Source organism: Protomyctophum bolini (genome assembly GCF_963924005.1).
Source record: "Protomyctophum bolini genome assembly, chromosome: 14".
Lineage (NCBI taxonomy): Eukaryota > Metazoa > Chordata > Actinopteri > Myctophiformes > Myctophidae > Protomyctophum > Protomyctophum bolini.
This window is the reverse complement of record NC_137875.1, coordinates 16,821,833-16,848,972: the sequence shown is the minus strand read 5'-3', so window position 1 is coordinate 16,848,972 and position 27,140 is coordinate 16,821,833. Positions and strand designations below refer to the sequence as shown.

The following is a 27,140-nucleotide window of genomic DNA, read 5'->3' as shown; positions in this document are numbered from 1 at the left end:
TACAGCTGATTTAGTCGACTAAAATGTATTTTGGCGGGCCCTGATGCCGTCGTAATGACTGATTTTACACTTGCTGAAAGTAGCACATCTACAACGCGTTGTGTGCTTGTAGATCTGCTATTTTCAGCATAATTATAACCAAGTGTAAAATTACTTATACTGGATCTCTTGTCCACGAGTTTTTATTTGTTGACGAAATTGTCACTTTATTTAGTCTTAGTTTTAGTCATCGTAGCTTAGTTTTAATTTCGTTTCCATTTCGTTTTCGCCAGTGAAAAAAGGTAGTCGACGAACACTTTTTCGTCATAGTTTTAGTAGACGAAAACAACACTGGTCCGTACGTCTGGCAGAGTGGTGCCGCAGCACACAGCTTGATCCAACCAGCCAAACTAACCATGGCTAATAGATAGAAATATATAGGGTTGATCCCGAATCCAATCACGTGATCGGAAATCAAGGGCCGATCACGTGATTGGAAATCGGGGGCCGATCACGCCATTTTCAAATAATCGGAATGGGATCGGGAGCAAAACAAAAAAACGTGATCGGTAGTATATATCCCTATAGTATCAATATTATATCCATCATAAAATTAGACTGGATTTTGTCTGTGATGTTGGATATTGTAATATTGTGATATGGTGTACTGTAAAGCAGGGATACTCAAATAGATTTACGTGTGGGCCACATTACAAAAATGGCAAGGGGCCAGGGGCCAGTAGATAAAATTACGACATTAATGATACTTGATAACTTCTCTCTTTCAATTGCTTTATTTTCGCAAAATGTATCAAAGTACAATGTGCATGCACACAATATGTAAATAAATAAATGTGTTACATTTTCTTGCATAAACACAAAGAGCTGTTTCCATAACTGCACAAATTATTGCACATAACATGAGTAGCTGTTATAATAACATAATAACATAACATGAGTAGCTCTTTGCCTGCCTGCCTGCCTGCCTGTCTGTCTGTCTGTCCATGAGTAGTTATTTGTCTGCCTGTCTGCCTTCCTGCCTGTCCAATTGTCCATGAGTAGCTGTCTGTCTGTCTGTCTGTCTATGAGTAGCTGTCTGCCTGCCTGCCCAATTGTCTATGAGTAGCTGTCTGTCTGTCTATGAGTAGCTGTCTGCCTTCCTGCCTGTCCAATTGTCCATGAGTAGCTGTCTGTCTGTCTATGAGTAGCTGTCTGCCTTCCTGCCTGTCCAATTGTCCATGAGTAGCTGTCTGCCTGCCTGTCCAATTCTCCATGAGTAGCTGTCTGTCTGCCTGTCTATGAGTAGCTGTCTGCCTGCCTGCCAGCCAGCAAGTTGGTTAACAGAAAATAAATTGTTATGGCTGAGTAAAATAAAATACAATAAACACAATTTGCCTGAAAATAGATTACCCAGCTATGACCTTTTTCATGAAAAAAAATGAGTAGTGATATGGCTGACTGAGTAAAATAAAACAATCTACCTGAAAATAGATAGCTATAAGTGAAGAGCAATTTCCGCAATTACCATTTCCGCATTTTCCGCAATTTCCATTTCCGCAATTTCCTCAATTTCCATTTCCGCAATTTCCGCAATTTCCATTTCCACCATTTCCGCAATTACCATTTCCGCAATTTCCTTTTTCGCATTTCCGCAATTTCTGCAATTTCCATTTCCACCATTTCCGCAATTTCCGCAATTACAATTTCCGCAATTTCCACAATTTCCGCAATTTCCATTTCCATTTCCAACTATTAATGGCAGCTGGGTTTCATCATTCAAATAAAATATGAAAAGAATATTTTGCTGCCTCCTGCATTATGTGACATTTAGAAACAGGTGGTAAGCAAGATGGTTGAGTGATTTCCAACGAGCGCTTCCAAACTCCATCATTCCATGCTGCTCAATGTTTTGCCACTCAGTCTAGATGAGGGGGGCGTGTCCTGATGGGAAAATCATGCATGTGCATACCACAGTCTATGGTGCATATTCTCTATGCAAATGGAACCAAATTGGCCGTTACAGACCCTAAGGGTCCATTTGTACACTCCCACCAGAGTCAAATAAACATTGAGGATTTTACAGTCTATAAATAAACTCTATACTGGATGGATGCAAAGCATTGTGGATCGACACACAGGCTCAAACAGCAAATAGTTAAATACTTGAAAAGTTTTTTATTGTCACTGTAAACAATTATTTTACAACAAAAAATAATAATAATATTCAATCACACAATTTACATAATAAAATAATGCTCTCAATACGAAATATAAACACCTCTACATGAACTATAAACACATTCGTATAGGACAAATGTCCTTATTATTCAACACATTCAGGCACCGGATTAGGTCTCAATCTTGTATCGTTTACAATATGAGCATGTCAATATCATACAGAATCTTTAACGATATGAGCATGTCAATATAATACAGTATCTTTACAATATGAGCATGTCAATATCATACAGTATCTTTTCAGACTTCATGTCTTTTCTTGTACAAAACAGTAACTTTATTAAAGAGCAGTCGTGGAAAGTAAAGTCTGAGAGTGCAGGTCCCAGAGATATATATTTTTTAAAAGCCATTAAATGTGGGTCGGAACCTATATTTTATTTCAGTTACTGTTGATGTCATTAATGTACAATTTGGGGGGTTTTTTTACATTGAATTTCAGACTTTTATATTTTTTACATGAATGTTGAGTACTGGTGTTGTTGGTTTGTCCTGTATCTGTCATGTATCTGTTGTCTGTCCTGTTTTCAATAAAAATACTTGAATAATAATAAATGTGGGTCAAAACCTAATGCATGTCAATCTGGGGGTCCTTCAAATTAAAATGGTTGAGAATCATTGCTAGAGCCACAATAAAATCTTATCTTATTGGAGGGGGTCCCTGGCATCTCTTTTCTAATGGGGGTCCACGGGCTAATAAGTGTGAATTTGGGGGTCCTTGACATGAACTCAAATCAGCTCCACCTTTACCATCTAGCCTACATTAACATTCTGGACGGGGAACCCCTTTTGGTGTTTTAAGCATTATGTTATACTTTAGCTATTGAAAAATAGCAGATCTACAAGCTCGTAGCGTGGCACTCAGCTACGAGCACGATTTGGCCCAATCCATCCCAGAATGCACTCTGGTCCTACCCGGAAGGAGGAGTGAAATCGCCTCATGCGCTTTTGAGCAACTTAATGGTGCCATCTGCACATGAGCATACATTTTGTCAGCATAAAGTGTTCCTATAATTAAAAAGGGTTAGGGAAAAATATCTGCGTACTTCTTCCACCACTGCTAAAGAGACGGTTTTGACAAGAAAAGCAATGGAGAGAAAACAAAGTCATTATAGAGTTGTCAGAACATTGACAATGAACCATAAACACCTCAAAAACATTCCTGCTCTTTGCAAAACAAACTGCTGTTAATATTTATGTAGTAGTAGGTTAACCACGCACTCCTGAAACCTAATTTACACTATATAGTAAATAGAGGTGCTGTAAGTGATAGTTTTTTTAAAAATTCATAATAATGTTGAACAGCTCTATATTCCCATCATTGCTGTAGTGTAGAGTCTCTCCAGCTGTTTAGTAAACACAAAACAATTCAGGGATACCAATTTCAGGAGAGAGAACTCGATCAGATCAGGATACAGGATAAACAAGTGACATTGCATGTGATGAAATAAATTCATGAACAGACAGAAATTGAAACCGGAACACAAGCTGATCTCTATCCTTTTTTAAATGCAACGATGAGCCTGCACAAACTAAGGGTTCCATTTTCGTCACCGCTAAACCCTTTTACTATTTTGAAAAACATTTTTGAATAGTTCAAATGGCCAGTCTACCAGCTCACAACGTGTCAATGTAGATTGGCTAGTTGAACTATTCAAAAATGTTTTTAAAAACAAAAAAAGGCAAAGAAGTTTAGGGATAAGGGGTTTAGCGGTGACAAAAATGGAGCCCACCCACATTACTTGTAATGTGATGCGACAATAAAGATAGATTTTTGACTTTGTGGGTTACCCGCTCCTGATTATTACAATTGCAACCACCTGAAAATGTATTTTGTGTTTATTATAGAGCTGGAGAGGTGGAGAGACCCCCGCCACAGCACAGACAGACACTCTACAGAGGTGGAGAGACCCCCGCCACTGCACAGACAGATACTCTACAGAGGTGGAGAGACCCCCGCCACTGCACAGACAGACACTCTACAGAGGTGGAGAGACCCCCGCCACTGCACAGACAGACACTCTACAGAGGTGGAGAGACCCCCGCCACTGCACAGACAGACACTCTACAGAGGTGGAGAGACCCCCGCCACTGAACAGACAGACACTCTACAGAGGTGGAGAGACCCCCGCCACTGCACAGACAGACACTCTACAGAGGTGGAGAGACCCCCGCCACTGCACAGACAGACACTCTACAGAGGTGGAGAGACCCCCGCCACTGCACAGACAGACACTCTACAGAGCTTTAGCATTGGAAAAGTAAACGTTTGAGTTTATCCCCCCAAAAATATCACCTACAACAGTTACAGCACACGAGCGAGAGTGAGAAGTTGCATCATATTGAATAAGGATGTCACTTTTCTTGTGGGTTTTGGAGCTGGGCCTTCAGTTAACACCAAAATGGTCGAGTCATCTACATTAGAAATCATTATTATACAAAAAAAAAGTATTAATTCATATAAATTAGATGTGTGTAAATAAACACCAAGCACGCATTTCTCACCTTCAACGTGCCGTTTATGTACATTGCATAATCTCATAGCTAAGGTCGATCTGTACAAATTATGTAAAATATATAATGTGTGTATAAAACAAAAAGTAAAATAAAAAAAACAAAAACAAAGCTAGCAGCAAGGTAGAAGTATTACACAGTAAAGTCCTGGGTGTAAATTTAACTCTGAGTGTGTACAAATGGACCATTAATGGAGGTGTGAATTTACCTCGGCGAGTGTGAAAATGGAACACATTTGTACCCCACTCAAGAGTTACAGTAAATGAACATGCAGGATTTCACCGGTGTACACACAGGGGGTCATGTGGGACAGAGAAGACTCAGCGGGGTCATAAAAATGCCTCCGATTTTGGAACGTGACGTCAACTATAAACTCTGTACAACTCTCCAACTCTGCACACACCATAACACACTGTGACATCCCAAAGTGTTCATTTAAGTCAGTGGTTCCCAAAGTGAGGTCCAGGGGGGACCCCATGCTAAATGATAGTTTGGAACCAAAACTATCAACTTATGGGTCTTTAAAGGAGAATTCCATACTAAAAGGCTTTCTTACCTTTCTTTGTAGTTTTTACGTCCCCATCAAAGAGGTCCAGGTGTTATTTTGTGCAAAAACTCCTTATTGGCTGTTTCCCCTACCATAAGCCCTAAATGAATTGCATTGAATTGAATGGGAATTGAATGGGGCTATGGGGTGTTGTGCTAATTCGCTTATTTCCATCGCTCAAAATTATAATTTCTTTGTATATATCCCCTCTTCATAATGTAAATAATATCCCAAGCGGCACACTTTACTACTAATTTCGATGGAAATAAGCGAATTAGCATAACACCCCATAGCCCCATTCAATTCCCATTCAATGCAATGCAATTCATTGAGGGCTTATGGTAGGGAAAATAGCCAATAAGGAGTTTTTGCACAAAAAAACACCTGGACCTCTTTGGTGGGGACGTAACGACTACAAAGAAAGATAAGAAAGCATTCTAGCATGGAATTCTCCTTTAACTCTGAGAGTGTACCAATGGAAATAAATCCCCATTTGGTTCCATTTGTACACTCTCAGAGTTAAATTGGGGTAGAAATGCCATGAAATGCGGGTCCGTAGACTAATGCATGTCAAACTGGGGGTCCTTCAAATTAAACGGGTTGAGAGTCACTGCTAGAGCCGTAGAAATCTTCTCTTATGGGGGTCCCTGGCATATTTCTTCAAATGGGGGGGTCCACAGGCTAATTAGTGTCAATTTGTGGTTCCTTGACATGAAAACGTTTGGAAACCACAGATTCAAGTAACACTCAGGATTTCACAGTGGTGTACAAAACAAAGACAAGGGTTTTACATGTGAACATAAACACTCTAACAGTTAGGGTTAGACTGTTTTATAACCCTGAATCCTGGAGCTATTGGACCTGTGGGGAGAACTAAGCTGTGTCAACGAGCCAGAGAAGGAAGGAAGACAGACAGACAGACAGACAGACAGACAGACAGACAGACAGACAGACAGACAGACAGACAGACAGACAGACAGACAGACAGACAGACAGACAGACAGACAGACAGAGGACACATCAGTAGCATTGTCGGGCCACATGCTCACGCCAACACATGCACACGTGTGCGTGCGCTCGCTCACACGCACACAGGCACTGTTGCGCGCACACACACACACAACTCAAAACACGTCAAACGGAGGATCAAGACAATGCAAAAAAAGACGTATACTGTCCACGTGAGTCTCGATGCATGATGTGAGGAATAGTAAAGGAAAAAAACGGCGGAATAAAGGTGTTCAGTGCAAACCCTTGTTGTTGGACGGGTATAAGTCTCCCTTATGCAGGACTGGTGAAGGCAGGTGGATGGATCAAATCATCTCTGCTTTTTGGTCAAGAAAAGACGCAGGTGAGCTGGGCAAGGTGTGTTGGGGGGGAGGTTGTTGGGGGGGAGGCCTTGCAGCTCAGGTGGTTTGAAACCTGATTTATACTTGGTCGTACTGCGGTGTCACATGCCCAAAATAGTGGACCCACAAGCGCACAAACACAACGGACCCGCCTGAAACCAGTGGTGGAAAGCAACTAAGTAAATTGACTTAATTAACACTACTGTAATTAAGTACGATTTGGAGCTATAGAGGGTATGCACATGCATGAAGTGAATGGCAAATCGAGTGGCAACGTGAGTGGCAGAGTGAGTTTAACATTGTTTAATGTTGTTTAATGCAATCAGATAAGACATTTCTGTTTGGATGTATGGGCTATCACGGCCAGGAAGTCGTTTTTGCCACTCAGTTGCGTTCCCACATAACTTCCTGGTTTGATGGTGATGTCACGCGCATACCCTCTATTTGTAGTACTTAATTGAGTATTTCCAATTTCCAATACTTTTACTTCTACTCCATTACATCTCAGATCCAAAACAAATTACGTTTTACTCCACTGCATTATTTGACACTCGTTACTTTGTAAATTACAAAACATACATTACCCACTTCAGCCTATTATATATTTCGACCATTTGAAAATAGCCGATCTGTAGATCTGCTATTTTCAAAATGTTTTGAAAACTTGAAACTTGAAATAATTACTAGTACGTTCTACTTTTGGTAATTCTGGACTTTTACTTGTAACAGTGTACCTACCTATAGGTAGGTACATACAGTATACTGACAGACATACTATAGACATACAGTATACTGTATGTCTACGCTGCAGCATTGAAGTACAAAATGTGAGTAATGTTTCCACCACTGCCTGAATCTAAAGGATGATGGAGCGTTCACTCAGCCTATCACTCTCTCTCCGTCAGATCTGCCTCTTCCCTCAACACAGAGATTAAAAACACACCTCTTCTCCCTATAGGCCTTTGAACCAGTCTAGACTGTTTCCATCTCGTCCATCGCACTTTTTTATCGACCCTTCCTTTTGCCATTGTAGAACGGTGGGGGTGTCATCTAACGCTTTCAATGCGCTCCTTTTACTGCCTGTCTGTTAAATCTCTTAGGCCGTTGCACAGCACTTTGGTCAACTTTCGTTTGTTTTTTAAACGGTGCGTAATAAATAAAATTGACTTTGACGGACGCCTTCGTGTGAGCTCGTAAGTCGAGCTATTGTCGGCACGCGGGACACCATACGTCGCACGGCCGAGCACAAATCAAGGCTCGGGGAGTTTTAATATTATCTTCTGCAAGCGTACGCGTTGATGTTCTTGATGACGTAGAAGCCTATGGTCATGGGGGGCATGGCTATCGTCCGTCCGGCCCTCAGTGTCCTGGGCTTGAGTTCTGGGAACGTCTCGCTGTCCACCATGAGCAGCTTCTCTCCGTTCAGCTGGATGTGCCTGCCAGGGGGGGAAAAATAAAATATAAAACATATCATCTAACAGTATAAAGAAGAAGGGAGAGAGGAGCTGTTTCATGCATGCACAACTTTGGTTCTAGAACTGGTTCCGTTCATTTTATTTATATTAATATGATGGTTTATATCACATCTGCATCTTCCAACCTGAATAGTTATATGCCCACTTTTGGTTCCCAACTTCGGGCAAGAAGAAGACTTTTTTTGGTTCCAGTTCCAAACCAACTTTTAGGGATCTTAACCAATTAATTTGGTTCAAAATTAGGTGAGAAAAGAGAACAGAACCGATTCAACTCTGGTGGAAAAGAGGCCTCAGTGAGGTACGTATTACAAGTATACATTCACTCTGTAAGTACACTTTTGAAGTGTGTGTACTATACTTGAGTGTTTCCATGTTCTGTAACTTTACACAATAGATTATTTTATCTGGATATTCAAATAATATGCACTTGCGTATATAATTCTCATAAAGAAATTAAAAGATATCAGCCTGGCAGAGACAATTAAGTTTGGTTTTGATACTAATACTTTTGTAATTAAAGCTGCTATAAGCAATAATTATTTGCTCAAAATTGTAATGACTTTTTTTTTTTGACAGTCAGCAATGGGTAGAACGCTCCCCTGTAGTCTCTGTGACACATCTTCACATTTTCAACCAATGATAAAGCTTCTAGGAGCATCTTTGAATGCAGATTGTGGCCCCTAGATGTGTCACGGAGACTATTTTTTTGGGGAGTGTTCTACCCATTGCTGGCTGTCTGAATACCCAAAAAAAGTCATTAAAATGTTTGCAGCTTTAAGTCAAAACGCAGAACTTTTACTTAAAGCAGCACTATGTCACTTTTTTAAATGAATATATTAAAATGTTGTCCATAGAATATGTTAATGTAGCCTAATATAATTTATACAATTGGCTGGTTGTATTTAGTCGCTCTGCTCTTCTAGACATTTAGATTGTGTCAAAGGTCATGTGACTCATGTCTCACCTAGACGCATGGGATCTGAAACCAATTTTGACCCAATGGTCAATTTATCCCCTGAGCAAGTAGACTCAAAGGTGAAAACGTAATCACTTGCGCAGGAAACCGGGTTCAAATCCGGGATAGAAGAGGAAAGTTATACAAAGTGCAGCTTTCAGTAAAACATTATGGTAGATTGACTAGATATATATTGAGTTTATAGAATACACAGTGAACATTGCATAGGAGTTTAATTTAACCCAGAGAGTGTCCAAATGTAACCAAATGGACCCTCTCTGGGTTACAAAAGGAGTTTTGTTTTGCAGGAATATTTTGTATAGCAGGACTTTTCTTATGCTGCAGCTTTTATGTTGCAGTCAGTTGTACACTTGGGGGCGCTATAGTTACAAAATTGCAATTGCAAAACATTGCAGCCCCTTCACTGCAGCATGATTCAGCATTTGGATGAAAATGCAGTCTCAACAGTCATATATCACAAACATGTGCACGCACGCACGCACACACACACACACACACACACACACACACGCACACGCACACGCACGCGCACGCGCACGCGCACACGCACGCACACACACACACACACACACACACACACACACACACACACACACACACACACACACACACACACACACACACACACACACACACACACACACACTCACTCATTTAGTCATACCGTATTTCACCATACTTTAGGGTTAGCTCTTTATCTTGAATGGAAATGTCACACACACCCAAGAAAATACATAAACAAAAGCAATCCAACCAACAAAAACATTATTATATGACTGAACAAAATAGCCTATATAAATCACACATTTCTTTTTGGATATTATATGCTTTGTGAATTCCAGAAAGGATTGTTAAAGCCAAGAAAAACAAACAAACACAAAAAAGGTCAAAAAGTCTAGGCAGTGATTTGCAGACCAACGCCTAATTTATAGGCTACTTAAAGTGTGTTATTATTATAAGAGATCTTCATTAAACAACATGACACACCGCATTGTGGTGAAAATCCGTTATTTACGGCGAGTATGATGTATGATTAAGACAAGTATAATTAGACTTAAGCTTAGTTCAGAGAAACTTCAGCTAAACACTCGCTCTCTCTCTCTGTGCATGGCTGCTCCGTCCATTTCTGGCCACATCTATCTCTCTGCTAATCCTCCTCACCATCTTCATCTTCCATTTCTGACCCAAGTCTAACCACTTAATAAATTGTGGGGGGAAAGCTTTCGGCGGAAATAGCAGATCGGCAAGCTCACAACGCGCCGTGCTGTTCTCAGCAAGAGCTTTTTCCACAGTAACAGAAAACAGAAAACGCACTATAGCGTGGCCTGGGTCGGCATAGCGCGGTCCGGGCACGCTGGCTGGTAATCCAGCATGACAGTGTGTCACGGGTTCGAGTCTCTATCCCAACAAACTTTGCTGTGTCTACACCCCCCCCTCCCCACTTCCTCTCTATACCTACCGTACTTCTATCAAAAAAGCCCCAAAAAAATAAAACATGCTAGCACAGAGCCCTGTGGGACTCCACTCAACCACATTGGGGTTTAAGTGGTTAATGTCCAATGAATGGTCACAGACCAAACTGAGAGCAAAAGCCATATTCTGTTGATCCACACACCTCCAACAAGGAACGTCCACACTAGAAGAATTAGCCGGTTTACTTAGTGAACCAAGACTGTGTTATATAGCTCATGTTATTTCCTATGCATATCTCTTGTAAACTCTAGAAATCGTTGCCGTGGGGCAGAAACTCTTATGTTATTTTAACTTTTTTGTGTTTTCTTCGTACATTAACGCCCTACTACACTGCAGCGTCACACAAAAATGGTAAAAGTGCATCTGCGAGTTCGAAATGTTGCGCGAAGCAACGCGCGTTGAGCTTAAATGCTGATTTGCTATTTTGGTTAATTGGAATCCTGAAAACTAACAGTTTAATAATTATGTTGAGGTCGACCTGACACAGACAATATAATCCTTTAATATAATGCCAGTCTTTAAGCTTCAATAGTCAAGGAGAATTTCTTACCTTTATTTGTAGTTGTTACGTCCCCACCAAAGAGGTCCAGGTGTTATTTTGTGCAAAAACTCATTATTTGCTATTTCCCCTGCATAAGCCCTCAATTGGGGTTTAGTGCTAATTCGCTTATTTCCATCACTCAAAATTAATAATAAAAAAAATATCCTCTCTTCATAATGTAAATACTATCCCAAGCGGCACACTTTACTACTTATTTCGATGGAAATAAGCGAATTAGCACTAAAACACAACCCCCATTGAGGGCTTATGGTAGGGGAAATAGCCAATAGTGTTTTGCACAAAATAACACCTGGACCTTTTTGGTGGGGACGTACTGTAACAACTACAAATAAAGGTTAGAAAGCCTTCTAGCCCGAAATTCTCCTTTAAGAAACATTATATGATTTTCAGTTCTCAACCTCACCAACCTGAAGAGGTTGGTGAACACCAATAATGTACTAGTTCTTTTCATATCAAGGCCCATTATTTATTCAGCATTTGAGCCACGGACCACCATTTGATGACATTTTAGCCTTGCAGACCCAAAACTATAGAATAATTTGTTGTGGTGCTGCATTGATGTGGTAGCCTATACTGTAGGAGAGATGACAGGCAAACGCTGATCAGAATAACAATGTATCTACATTCTCTAATTGTGTAGACTTGTTAAGCAATGCAGATGTTTAACAATAATACATTACAACATTTCCCAAAAAAATATATATTTCAAGGAAGCAAAATGATTGGTTGAAACAGCCTATAGCCGTGGTTCAAACGAGCACCACTCCACACCTAATCAAAACAAATAATTCAGCTGCTCTGTTTTCCCAGAGTGCAGCAAACTCGGTGGCTAGGCTAGCTATAGTTTCTTGACTACATCTGTCATGAAAAAATATATGTTTTTTCAGCGATTTTCTTAGTTTTAAGGGTAACTGTGGTATAATTGAAATATTACACTCGAAGGGGTGGTTTAACGTCATTAATGCACGCCTGCAATGCTGTAGGAACGAGCCCGCTCTCGTGTAATATTGCTTAATTTAACTCTTGGGAGCATAAAATGAAACCAAATGGTTTTGTTTTACACTCTCAAGAGTTAAAGATTGACAAGGGTCTATTTAGTTACCAGCTATATCCTTCATTTAGCTGGGGACCACCTGGAACCCCCTCAAGGCCCACTGGTGGTCCCCAGACCACTGGTTTGTTGTTTCATACAGATGGGCTATATTCACTACTTCTTATACCTTCTTTTTTTTTTATCACAGAAATTATTAGATTTTTTTCTGTTAAAAAAATGTTGGGATTGTTTTAATTTGAATTGATTAAAAGTTGTGATTTATTTTATTTAAATCCCGACCCACTGTTTGGGACAATGCTCTGTCTACAATGTAGACTATAGTCGCAGACAATATAACATTTCTTTACACGTAAACATTTATTTAAACAAATAAGTTTTGCATTGCAGTTTTTTTCAGTATAATAATAAATGCTTGGGACATGGAAACATATTGCACATGTTCCAACAACACACACACCTCCTCTGTTCACTTGGCCAGAGTTATATGGTCCCACTGCTCGGTTTACACATTATTTATAGACATCTGGTGTTGCTAAAATGTTAATAAAAGTCTCCCCCGCTCTGCCTGTGGTTGAGGAAAGCACGTAGGGTCTGAAACGGGGCCTTCATTTAAGCTTCTTTGCTTACACTCCTATTAATTAACACTCCTGTTAATTACCACATAATCCTGTTCCAACACCACAAACATCCTCCGTCATTATGCTGTTGTTGAAGGAACAGGCCAGATAGTCTCAATTAAGGCGCTCTAGTAGGTGTCATGTACTGTAGCTCGCTCGCATGCATGTGTGCACACTTACACAGGAGCGTGCACACGCGCGCGCAAGCACGCACACGCGCGCAAGCACGCACACGCGCGCGCACGCACGCACACGCACACGCGCGCGCACGCACACACACACACACACACACACACACACACACACACACACACACACACACACACACACACTAGGCTATTATTTCAGGATTTCAGACAAAGTTCGGAATAAGAAAAATAGGTTGGGGGGGGGGGGGGGTTATAGGAGGGGCCAGGGGAAGAAATCGACATTTGGAGACCTCCATTATCGGGGACAACAAACAATGTGAAGTAATAGGCCTCATATTACTTTGTTTCACGAGGTGTAAATTGTAATAATAAGGCCAGAAAGGGTGTGGGAATGGGGACGCTAAATGGCGTGAAATGAACGCGCGAGGCGTTTTTTAAACAAACATCTCCATGTGTCCAGAGCTGTGAAAACAACCGCTTTAAAAGGGAAAGCTAATCTCCTGTGACCCTGGAACTTCCAAGGTCAGAATGGATGTTTCTTATCGTAACTAAGCAGCAGGTTGGTTTTTACTTTCAGTGAGTCGGGACAACATATTATGAAATGCTTATTTAAGACCCTAGAATAGTAAACTGTAGAGGTGAAAATGAGTGTCAGTGTTCACCAAGTATATTACTGTATACCACCCACCCATCCATCCACCCATCCATCCATCCACCCATCCATCCATCCACCCACCCATCCATCCATCCATCCACCCATCCACCCATCCATCCATCCATCCATCCATCCACCCATCCATCCATCCATCCATCCATCCATCCATCCATCCATCCATCCATCCATCCACCCATACACCCATCCATCCATCCATCCATCCATCCATCCATGTGTGTGTGTGTACAGGCATACTATTGGTCCGACTGTCGTTAGACCAACTACCTACCTCACCCTAACCATAACTGCAAGCACGGGAGCAGCGCATATCCGATCGCATGTCTGACCGTTGGTGTGTCTAATCTGCATGTGCATGTGTGTGTGCATGTGTGTGCGTGCGCGTTGCCCACTCTATGTAATCAGTTTGGACATATTATTGCCATGTTTTGTAGAAATGGAATCATGTGGATCTCGGCGTCCAGATCAGCCTCAGCTGAGGTTTTCCATTCATTCCAGCAGAGAAATCTAAAGTCTTATTATATGAGGGAAAATCCTTTATAACAGTCTCTTTTCCAGCAAGCCTTAAACACACTGGATCAGTGTTATGGTAACCTGAGTCTTTCACCAACACGCTCGTCTCCTTTTGGAATAGGATACTCTATTAACCCCTATTTAGACCCCATTAATGTTTGGTGAGAAAACAATTCTGTGTGTGTGTGTGTGTGTGTGTGTGTGTGTGTGTGTGTGTGTGTGTGTGTGTGTGTGTGTGTGTGTGTGAGAGAGAGAGAGAGAGAGAGAGAGAGAGAGAGAGAGAGAGAGAGACACACACACACACACAGAGAGAGAAAGAGAGGGAGAGAGACAGAGAGAGAGAGACACTGACTTAGCATGGAGTCCGTCAGCACCATAGGGCTGTAGCAGATACTGGTGGACGGTCTTGTTCCGTAAGGTTCCCGCCAGCTTGATTTTCTTCCGCGAGCGATGCAGGTTGATGATGTAGATGGTTATGGAGCCCCTCACGTAGTTATGGCTGCACGGGTCAACAAAGGTATACGGTTAGTTATATCAATGTGAGAGAACACATTCAAATGGTGTAAAATGGTGTGATGACGACAACCACATTGTTCTCAACGTTAAATGGTGCAATTATATAGCGCCTTTCCTAGGTTACATTCACTTTACATAGATTGTGCATTACATTCACACACACATTCACACACCGATGGCGGCGGAAACCCTGCAAGGCACCAACCAGCACATCAGGAGCAATTTGGGGTTCAGTGCCTTGCTCAAGGACACTTCGTCACTAATGCTGGGGGAGCCCGGGTTCGAACTGTACCCCATAGCCACTGCCGTCCGTTAGAAAGACACATGAGGTGTCTGCGAGAGGTTTGATTATACCTTATATTTGTGCAATTGTGTAATGTGTTGTGTCCCCTCTTTTATTTATTTCTATTATGTTTTTGTCTGTGGCTGCAGCAGTAATTTCCCTTGTGGACAATAAAGTTTACCTTGACCTTGAGAACACAAATGTAGTTTACTTTTTAAAGACCGAGTGCCATGATTTGTCCTCCCTAAAAAATCAGGTATCATGATTATACTAGGTACTGGTTTTCACCTTAGCACCACCCATTTGAGTGTGTCACTAAAGCGGTGTATTTCGATTGGGCTTCTTGCCACCTTTCAGGAAGAAACCAAAAATACACAGGGAAGACATTATTTGCATAATATTATAACCACACCTGTGGGTCTATTAGAATAATTTTCACTCCACAGACACATGCAAAACAGAAAAAGTACAAAACTATGGCACATATAAGTTTCAGAGAGGACTACAAACACCCTGAATCTTCTCTCGCCCATTTTATCCTCCTCTACATGGGTATAAAGAGGGACTTCCTTATATAGTACGGTGGGTGCCATGTGGAATAACATTCTCCATAATTAAAGCTGACTACAAAGAAAAGAAGACTCTTTGATATTGTCATTACATATCACAGTGATAGAATCAAACCGCAACTCTTTGATCTAATCCGGATCAAAAGCCTTTATACATAAAAAAAACAATACATTCAAATAAAACACGCTCACTTTCTGCCAGGCACTCCATTAAGCAGCAAAGTTGTCCTCTATATTTAGTCGGCACTAAATTAAACCATATTTCACTGGATTATTCCAAAGCCATTATCATCCCCGCAAAGGCCAGATGAACGCAAAATGTGCTTCTCTTTTACCAACTGAAATATGCAGTCAGAGGGCAGATGCAGGGACGTGCACACATAGACATCACAGGGGGCTTCATCCCCTGCCTTTTTACCTGTCTGTAAAACAACTGCCCTCTCCAGACCTTTACTTCATGGTGAAAGAAATGCAAATGCCACTCCTTTCCATGCCATGCCAGAAGGCATTACACAGTATTTTATGTTGGAACACATTTGTTTAGAAATCCATGTCGTTACAGCGCATCTCCACTAGCTAAAGAGTGCTGGGTTGCGCCCCGATCTACATGCGTCGCATTGCGACGCGTCGCAAACTCTTTTAAAGTGAACGTGCATGGTGGCACCTGGAACTGGGGTTTATGCTAATAGCTAGCCGCAATAAATTAGTATAAAATTAGTATAAAATGACGCTAAAGTGCTCAAACTTGTACTCATTTTGCTACGGACCCACTTGAGTTATGTCAATTTGGGGGTCCTTGACATGAAATAGTTTGAGAACCACCAAGTTACTGCTATACCAAAAGGAAACAGGTCAACTTGACGGGGATATATTAGCGAAAGTTAAATAACTATAAGCACGGTAGACAAGGCAAACACGCTGAAATCCAATAAGGAGTCAGACGGACAAACACAACACAGCTGCATGCAGAGGGAACACCACATGTTTCTGAAGGTCTCGGGCTGAGCCGGTATCTCTTCTCCTTGTACCACCTCCAGAATCTCACATCTAACAGAGATAGGTTTTCTGTTCGATATCAATCTCTGCTCTTTTCGTTGCATACATGTGCAGCAGGATGAGCCTGTTGCATTTGATTAAACCTGCGAGACCTGATGACGATTCTACACATACCTTCTAAATCATGACAGTTTTCTGAAATCCGATGTCAGTCGTTCTCAAACATTTTCATGTCAAGGACCCCCAAGATTATATGTAATTGGCTGCCGACCCCCATCTGAAAATATGTAGTTCCAGGGACCTCCCGCCCCAGAAGCAAAGATTTTAGTTCAAAACGTTGGCTCTGAAAGAACATATATTTAAAGCTTTGCACTACATTTTCACGATAAAAATAAATAAATAGCAGACCTAAGCTCGTAGCGTGGCACCGCGCTAAGAGCTTGTAGATCTGCTATTTTTCAATAGTAAACATAATACATGAAAACACTAAAAGGGGTTCCCGCCCAAAATGGGTTAAACCCGAGACCGTTGCAGACAGAAAAAAAAGGACTGTATGTTGTTGATGAAAAGCGTGGCGCACGACTCCCGCTATAAGCTCTGCTCGGAGAATGGCGGGACCGCGTCTCGGAGAAGACGTATCAGATGCGGTGAGATGGGGGAAGAAGATAAGGAGGACCCTCTTAGGCCCCTGTCTCATATGATGAGGTTCTGGGCCTTTCAAAGCCAAGAACATAAACATGTCACAATGCTTGTTTGATGTCAGAACATCAGCGGAGAGTGAAAAAAAAGTATACCACGCAAGAACCACTGAACAGGGTGCACGCCTGCACGGCCATGGGGTATATATAGTTCAAATATCACCTCTTTTGCAAAAGGCCTTTGGAGCTGCTCAGTGGCTGAACGCTATCTAATACGATCAAACTTCAAAGAGCACAGCAGTCCGCTGTGGCCATATAAAAACCTGTATGTGGCAGAAATAACGACAACCATAATGGCTCGGGATTTCAGAACCGATTGGTTAAGTGCCTCACCATCTTATCACATGTGTGGGGTTGATTGGTATGTGTGGAGGGGGGGGGGGGGGTAGGTTGAGAGGAGGCTCCATATACCTTCATGCTCCTGCCCTGCAGTCAGGTGTCTATAGCACTATTTCAACGATTTGCGTGCGTGTCATCGGGGGCCTGGATCGCAGGGGGGTTCCTGGGTTTACGTAACTGTCACCCATCGGCGGGATCCCCGTCCACTTGCCATGAAATGCCTCGGCCTGTAACTGAGCTCTGTCTGGGACTGCGCGGTCCGTAAGCCTAGCCCAGCGCTGACAACTCCAGCCAGCCTGGGTTAAATGATAACCTTGAACAGACAAGACCACGTTGTCACCCTTCATCTCCCCCCGGCCGAGATAACCCCCATCCAGCCGATCCGAGATGGGAAGAAAAATAAAGTCCCGATGCACCTTTCAGCGGCTCTTTGACGGCGAGAGAGGGGAGGCGGCCCCCACACACCTGATAAGTGATACCTGTTTAAGTTTTATAGGCGCTATGGGCTGTGAGTGAAGGGGTGTCTGTCCTTTATGGCCTGGTTATTTATGGGAAAGCTGAATGGGACGACTGGGGAGATTCTGTTCGGACACAACATACATACATATACACTGAAACCTCAGGTGACTGGAAAAAGACAAGCAGCAGAAGAAGTAAAAAAAAACGAAAACATGAAGCGGAGCGGGGGAAAAAAAAGAGGCCACAGTTGGTCTGGGTTCTGTCAAATCGTCTGGGCCATGTTCCACGGCCTTGCACCACTCAAGGTTCAAGGTTTCTTTATTGTTACATCTTGTGTATGTATGGGGTATACATAAGAGTACAGGGTGGAATTTGATTTAGTTTAGAGAGCAATACATCATAGTACATGTACCGCACGTCTAGTTCTGGGCTCAGGGAGGGAGCCTGTGGCGTTCAGATTGGCAATGCTTACTTGGAGAAGCTGGTGCAGTGGGCGTAGATCCGTAGCTTGTCCCGAATGACCCTCCCCGGCCGCGGTTTCCTCTGCAGTCCAGCCACCCGCACCGCCAACACCCTGGGACCCACCAAGCGCTTGAAGACCAGCGACAGCCAGTAATCCTGTAACATCAAGACACACACACACACACACACACACACACACACACACACACACACACACACACACACACACACACACACACACACACACACACACACACACACACACACACACACACACACACACACACACACACACACACACACACACACACACACGTTAGTTTCATAAACTTTTAGTTGTCTTTTAGGCTGTCTTACTGAGACAACAAGTCCAGGAAGTAAGTGAGCCCAGTGTACATGACATCATGGAGCCCATGGACACTTTGAAATACTGAAATATCTAAAAACACATATTACCCACATAAAAACCCCAGGAAAGTGTTTATCATCTCCCAAACATCATTAAAATAAGATCTGGTTGCAGAAGGGGTGAAGTGGCCCTTTAAGTAAAACATATGAGTACTTTTTCCACCACTGACAGTACAGTATACAACAGTATATATAACTGTATATATATCAGTATACAACAGTATATATAACTGTATATATATATCAGTATACAACAGAGGCCAGGCAAAATGAAAGCCCGGTCAAGGGTCACAAAATGACGACGTAAATGTTAGAAGGAAAGAACTGCTGCTAATTCCTGCTTCACACAGTGAGCGCCCCCGTTAGACTGCTTAGCCTTAGAACATTAACCCTTATGAAACTGTAAGTCAAATAGAGCATCGAAGTCTGACGTCAATATCGCTAGAGGGGGCTAAATCTACGGGTCCAATTGGTCCATGTACTTTTTATTTGCATTGTAATCCTCAAGGGGGATTTGAGATCACCTAATATAAGAACTGTGATTGAAAAATAAGCAAATCATCCAGGCCGTTTCATTCATTATGGATGTGAAGAATCAACTGACTGAGAGAAAACTCAAATGTTACTGCTGTTGAATTACTGTAGTTCAGTCAGATAACACACGGATAGATATAACCAATATTTATTATAGAATCAGAATAGGAGATAGATATACAATAACAACCCCCCATGGGGAACGGAAATAACAGAGCCCACAGGTGGCGCTGGGGTGGTGGTGGGAGCAAACAGTGCATAACAACAACCAGGAACCACATGCAGAAGGCAGGCAGGAAGAGCATGCAGTCTATAGGTGAGCTTAAATACCCCGCCCAATTGGTCAGCTGACTGCCACATCAGCGAATGACATGTGGGTCTTGTAAACACTGTATACACCCACATAGTAATGCAGCACATTAACCCCTCGAATACATGTATGTCCCTTGAGCATATAGCATGAACCCGCTCCAGTATACCTGACTGAACTAACTCTGCAAGCTATAGTATACGTATCATTTACATTTTCGCTAGAAACCGACTGTATCAAATATGAGGGACTGACTGTCATAAACGATACAGAGATACCTCCCCGACAATATCGCCGGGGCAGTTTGATTATTTTTGGACCACAATGCTTATATGAGACGATTTTAAGATGACCCCATGTTATTCTCCAATCTCCACTTCCATGAAACAGGGGATGAGCGAGTGCACGTCAGGACTTTGGCGCTCTATTGGAGACACCAATTTCAGCCCCAAATAGACATGCCACGTCATCCACAATTTCTCCTGTAATCTCCGCATCACACACACGCAAGCACATAAAAGCGAGCACACACACGCACGCACACAAACCCAAACTTTGCCTGTTTCTGCACAGTAAGTTTTTAAGCCGAATGCAAATGAAAACAAAAGCCTGGGTACCGACTTGAGGCTACACAGTGTGTTGAAAAATGTCCAATTCTATATCATCTCTATCTCTAAACCCTGCAAAGAGTCAAGTCTCTCCGACACAAAAAGACAAAAACAAAAACAGAATGCGGGAGACGAGTTTAAGATCACACAACAGTGTCACCGCGGGGAGATATTGTTTTGCCTACTACTGTGCGCCTCTAAACACAAGCGCCAATCCATTGAGAAGACTTTTATTGACAGAGACATGCTAATATGGTAATAGCCGTGTCCACCGAGGGATAATATTGCTAAAAGCTCAATTTTTTGTTTATTCAACCATGGGATGAACTTGACGATTTAGCAGATAAAGTATCACACGATCCCTGGGAATTAAGAATGTGCAGACGCGGCAACACAGCCACGTTGCAGCAGTGCCGCCTGCATACTCTCTGAAGCGTTGCATGCTGCGTGAAGTGAACGCCACGACAACACGAACGAAGCACACGTTTACAGGGTCATTAAAGATGGAGTGCCATGATTTTTTTCCACCCTAAAACATGATCATCAGGTTTTTCAAAAATGTGTACAGTATTTGTTAAAATGTCATTTTTAATGTGGCAGTTCATTAAGTATGCCTGGTTTGCCTGGTGGGTGGTGATGGGTGGTGATCCACCTGAACTGAAGCCGCACCCACAGCTGTTTTTGTATGATAAAGGTTGAGGGGTTAGGGGAGGGGCTCATAGAGTGATCATTATATTATAGTTTTTTTTCATTGGCACGTTTGACTGTCAAGGTTTCAGCCTCCAGGAAGAAACCCTAAATACAACCACACCAAGGGGTCTAATGAAGTACTCTCACCTCTTAAACACATGCAAAATTAGAAAAAGTACAAAAATCACGGCACTCCATCTTAATTTTTTTGCAGCTTACGCCTTTTATTGGTTTTTTTGAAGGGACAGACAGTAGGCTGACAGGAAACGGGAGAGAGATGGGGGAAGACATGCAGTAAAGGCCGTGTCGGGCTCTGGAGTCGAACCTGCGGCACACTGCGACTGGATTACCAGTCGGGTGCCCAGACAGTTACGCCACCGCCTGGGCCACGGCACTCCATCTTTAAGCAAAGCTCACACCCACCATGTCGTACAGACAGTACCATGTCTATACGAAAGCGGCCGATCAACGAGCTATACAAAATGTCAGGAAGCGACGGTGTGCACTGCGCCCTGTGCACTGCACAGGGCGCTGACCGATTATTATAGGACAAAATCAGGGTCAAGCCGTGCCATGTTTGTACCGCGCCACACGATATCTGACCGACAGCTGACCCGTTTGACAGACCTTGAATATGACATTTTTCGTGAAAATATTATGCTACGTCATGAGTTGCTGTTTTGGGGTGTACAGTATATCCGTTGCGGAGCCGGACGGGGGTTCAGTGGCCATGCACGGTGTGCCTCTCACTGCAGACATGCACAGTCTCAACACCTCTCCAAAAGGCTCGGAGAACAACATGTGGTCCTCAGGAAGTTCCCATGCAATCCTGCATATGGCAACATTTAAGGGCTTTTTTTCCCTCCCCATGCAGACTTTAACTTAATTTGCTGCTCAGGCATCGAGGAGCGCAGAGCACACTATAGAACTGTATAGCGTTGGGCCACCACAGGCAAAGAGGGGACGCAGGGATGAATGTATGGCCAGAAAACTGTGCTCTATAGGATTAGTATTTATGGTGAACGGAACAAAAGAACAGTTCTGACTCGGGTTAGGGAGGCGAGTTTCATTTGTACAAGATGGAATAAAGCACGATGCTATCTTCAGTTAGCGGAAGATCGTTTGAGGCTCACTTCTTTTTTGTGTTCAAATTTCAAAACTTGAACGGAGTGTTCGGAATTCAAAGAACCGCCCGCGTCAACACATTTTTAACCGCTTTCACCCTGGCGTCCCCATTGTGGGCAATTATCAAAATATTGTCACAAGTAGTCGATACAGATCTTGTATATATCAGCTGTTTTCACTATTCATTGTACGATGAAATGGGGCTTAAGTGGTAAAAAACTGTCCGCGAAGGGGGCGAGAACACGGTCTGGCCTTAATTGCAATTTGTGCGGCACTAAAGTGAATTATACAGTGAGATATCAGCTGATGTCTTCAATCCTGATGGTCTTTGGTCTGGAGATTCAACCACGGAGTATTTCACTCGTCTCAGAGAGATGTTCTTCTGGTTGTCTGGCATGGAATGTCAATTGCTGTCTGCCCCCTGCTGCGAACACGTGCACGGCACATAAACACACTATGGAAGCAGCAGAAGTGTCCTTTCTTACATCTGACAAAAGATGAGAAACCCCCATGCACGTTGCACGCACACACACAAGGGCCGTGCAGAGAGCACTGGGGGGGCAGGGGCTCAAACTTCAGAAAAGGGCACATGTGTGGGCGCGCATAGCGCGCCGATTTTTGGGGGTGGTCTTTTTGTGGAGTCCTTCCCTTGTGCCATTTCATGTCATTGGACAGTAAAATAAGCAATATGTTCTCATTAGTCTGAAACTAAAAGTGACTGATGGCAGATTAAAAGATAATTCATTATGATAGTGGAATTTATCATTACTTGTCAAATGTTCGTCTTGAAGGGCCAATGGAACTTATTGGCCCCCCACACAAGCCCTTATTGCCCCCCCACACAATCCCTTATTTGCCCCCCCACAAACCCTTATTTGCCGCCCCAAACAAGCCCTTATTGGCCCCCCACACAAGCCCTTATTGCCCCCCCCCACACAAGCCCTTATTTGCCCCCCCCACAAACCCTTATTTGCCGCCCCAAACAAGCCCTTATTGGCCCCCCCACACAAGCCCCTTTTGGCCCCACATAAGCCCTTATTGCCCCCCCCCCACAAGCCCTTATTTGCCCCACACAAGCCCTTATTTGCCCCCCAAATAAGCCCTTGTTTTCCCCCACATAAGCCCTTATTGGCCCCACATAAGCCCTTATTGGCCCCCACATAAGCCCTTATTGGCCCCCCACATACGCCCTTATTGGCCCCACACAAGCCCTTAATGGCCCCCACATAAGCCCTTATTGGTCCCCCACATAAGCCCTTATTGGCCCCCACATAAGCCCTTATTGGCCCCCACATAAGCCCTTATTGGCCCCCCACATAAGCCCTTATTGGCCCCACACAAGCCCTTAATGGCCCCCAGCCCTTATTGGTCCCCCATACAAGCCCTTATTGGCCCCCACATAAACCCTTATTGGCCCCCACATAAGCTCGTATCCCCCCCCCCCGCCACATGTCCTGGCAAAAAAAGAAAGAAAAAAGAAAATAAAAGGAAAATAAAAATAAATAAATAAATATACTTTTTTGATGATCAAGCCCCCCTAGCCCACCCCTCTGCATGTGCCTGACACACACACACACACACACACACACACACACACACACACACACACACACACACACACACACACACACTTAAAACGTTTGCACGCAAGACATGTTTAACCACTTTGTTATTACTGTATTTCAAAACTGTTACATGTGGGAGTGAGCCGCCATGTTAAAGGTACGGGGTAACGAATACTGCACGACGAGTTGGACTGATATGACATTGAGAATATGGAGCCAGAGATGAAAAGCAAGGACTTACGGTATTTAGAAATGGCCCAGGAAAATGCATTATGATTTTAGGCAACATGTCGGACTATACTCCAAAATGGACAAAGGCACCCTGTGTGGTGCCCCCTCAAGGGGAACTCTGCCCTAATTCTAAGACAAACACTCAGGTAGAGAGATAGGGACAATTAATAATAAAAATAATCTTTATTGTCCCGAAGGATATTTGTCTTCACAGTCTGTTCAAACACCCACATAAAAAAAAACACATAGCACATAACACCAAGACAATACAAAAACATGAGGTCCCCACACTATACAGAACCATCCTATCGGCGGGCCAGTTAGTTTAACGCTGTGATGGCTGAGGGGACAAAACTCCTACTAAAACAGACCTTTTTCCATGGCAAGGTTCTGTACCTTTGTCCAGATGGCATGAGGTTAAAAAAGCGATACAGAGGATGATCAGAGTAATTTGATATTGAAAGTGCTAACCGTGTAATGGTCTTATTGTTCATATCAGAAAGTGTGGATGTAGTAGGGAGTTCGATGATCTTGGAAGTAATACGGGTAATACTGAAAAGGCATGGACAGTATGTATAAACATGCGGTACAGAATTTGGACATTTGAACATGAACATGAAACGCACCAGAGATTTATCAAACCTCAAGCAAACCGTCAAGCAAACAATTATGGAGAATCATTAAGGAGCCAAACAATTAACCTTTAGTGTCTGGCTATTTAGAGTAAACGAGAGTCTCAGTCTGCCTGCTTCAGACCTTGTTAATTCCTGAGATTTCAAAGATCAAAGTATGAGGTTACACCATTAAACTTTATCCAGGGGGAGGTTTACCAGTATAGAATCCAATGGTTTCAATTTAACAGTATTAGACAAGAGGTTAACAATGTTCAGTATGTTCTAATTAGGTTGCCCACAACGAGGTATAACGAGAAAACAGCCATTAAAAAAACACACGTCCAACACAAGTAAAATGCTCTGTTTAATTAAAGCTGCAATCCGTAACTTATTTGATGGAATAAAAGGTTATTTTAACCAATCTGTAGGGTAAGAGTGCTGTATGTTAATACGATATACAGTAACTATAGCTTTGCAGAGGTCTCTCTACTCTTGCATTGAGGCATTTAGACCAAAGCTCATGAGTGCAAGCAAAGATTCCACCTTGAGGTAGAAATGTAGTCTCCCATGTGGGGAGGCCCAAGTTTGAATCCCCATGGGTAGGATATCCGACTGCAGCTTTAACTCCAAGTACTGCACACTTGTGGTCATAACTGTTGTCAAGGCGTGGAACTCTAAATGGGTATACTGTAGCAAGAGACGAGTGTGAAGATGGTTGCAAGCTGGTGCGTTTTTTCACTGCGTTTTGCGGATCCGAAAGTAGTAGGCTATCACTAGCCTACTAATCAGCCTGTCACCACACCCCACTAGACAGCTGCAGAAAATGGATAAAATCAACCCCAGTCCGAAAAAACTGCCCCATCGATAGGATGGTTCTATTCGGTGGCAGTGCATGTGCAAACGTGATTGACATAACTTATTTTTCGGCCCGAAAAAGGAAAACAAACGCACCAGTGTGCAAACACCTTGAGTAATGGATTGGGGCCACGAAGAAGCTGCAACCTTTGAAGGTATGCACAGTGCCGGTCAGCGAGAGGCAGGGAAATCCCATTGAGGAAACCCGACTATATAAGTTCCTCCTTCCTGCCACAAAAGCACAACATCCTTGGACCACTCAGTCCATAGTGGCATGCAGGTCTCTCCCTCACATCATGAAAACAGACAACTCATGAAGGGACAACTGTATATAGCTCCGAGCTTTACATCCAGGGGAGAGATGTGAAAGACAGACAGCGAGTGAAAGAGAGCGATTGAAGAGATGGACGGGCGATGTCGAAGAAGGGCCAGGGGGGGATGAAAGCATAGCAGGGAGGCGGGGTGGGGCGGGGCGGTCGGGAGGACGTCGAGTGGGTCAGGCAGGGGTTGGACCGGGGTCCACAGTTTACCAATGGGGAGTGATTTGAGGAATGGGGCCAGGTCATAAATTTCCTGGGCAGAGGACAGGTTGGCCCTGCAGTGAATTCTCCCAGCAGGTAGGCCCGCGCAGCCTCCAGACATCCAGCCATGTTAAAAGCATTGTGATCCTAGCGGGAGACCCATCATTCCCAGACTAAATAATGCAGACGGAGAGGTGAGGGAAAGGGAGCAGGGGGGAAAAACAGTATGGTCCGAGCAGCACCGAACCAAAAAGAATCTCTCCAAGGAAATCACAAACATTACCAGGAAGAGAATAATTTAATCAGCAAAACATACTAATGCCATTATATTATAAAATATATACTGTATATTATGTTGTTGGTGTGTTTTTTGTTTTTTTATAATAAAGCTACCATTCGTAAGTTGCAAATACCTCTTTCCGTTGGGAGAGGACAAGGCTCTCCCAACGGAAAGAGGTAATTGCAACTGTAACACCTGGGATTTGAACCCTCCATGGCATCCTGCACAGGAAACCAAACATCTACCGTGCAGTCAAGAGGGAAACCTCCCTCCGCCTGGAAAGATGTCAGCCTGCAGGTCATCTTGTATCATGTAAGCTACTTCCAGTGGTAGAAAAAGTATTCACATATTTGAGCGGTGCCTAGCGTACAGTACAGTACAGTACAGTACAGTACAGTACAGTACAGTACAGTACAGTACAGTACAGTACAGTACAGTACAGTACAGTACAGTACAGTACAGTACAGTGTTAGGGTTAGGAGGTATACAGTATACAGCACAGCAGGGGTTCGTCACCCCCAGCCCCCACATGCTTACTTACTTACACCTCCAACCACTGCAAATATGTACTCATTTACATGAACATATTTACCTACTAGTTATATATATATCTTATCAATGCACCAATAAATTCACCAAGTCTCTGTGTGTCTGTAATCCATGTAACTCGAGAGCCGTTTGCCCCACCGACCGTTTTTGATATTTCACACATATGCGTTCCACACCACCACAGGGAGGGCACTGCCCGGTGTCGAGTCTGTCGGATCACGACCTCTCCCTTTATTAGCCAATAATTGATCACACCTGATCACCCCCCAACGGGCACTGTTCTAGTTACATTAACAAACTCTACCGACTAGTTATATTACATTAACATGTACTCTACCATACTGATTCAGATACGGAAACAGATAAAAATCACTCCTAGATAAATCTCCTGGGCTGAAGACAGGTTGGCCCT

The 27,140-nt window shown here is 43.0% G+C and overlaps 1 protein-coding gene across 1 annotated transcript in view; it reads right to left on the bottom strand.

Annotated features, from left to right (window-relative positions):
* Positions 1–2,134: 2,134 nt before the first annotated feature.
* hpse2 (heparanase 2) overlaps positions 2,135–27,140 on the bottom strand; it is a 128,172-nt gene continuing 103,166 nt past the window's right edge. Inside the window, exons 10-12 of the mRNA XM_080782245.1 lie at positions 18,449–18,594; positions 14,469–14,615; positions 2,135–8,060 (exon numbers count right to left, since the gene is read on the bottom strand). Coding sequence (XP_080638371.1) covers positions 7,898–8,060; positions 14,469–14,615; positions 18,449–18,594 — 456 coding nt within the window. The 3' untranslated portion in view covers positions 2,135–7,897. The remainder of the gene's footprint in view (positions 8,061–14,468; positions 14,616–18,448; positions 18,595–27,140) is intronic.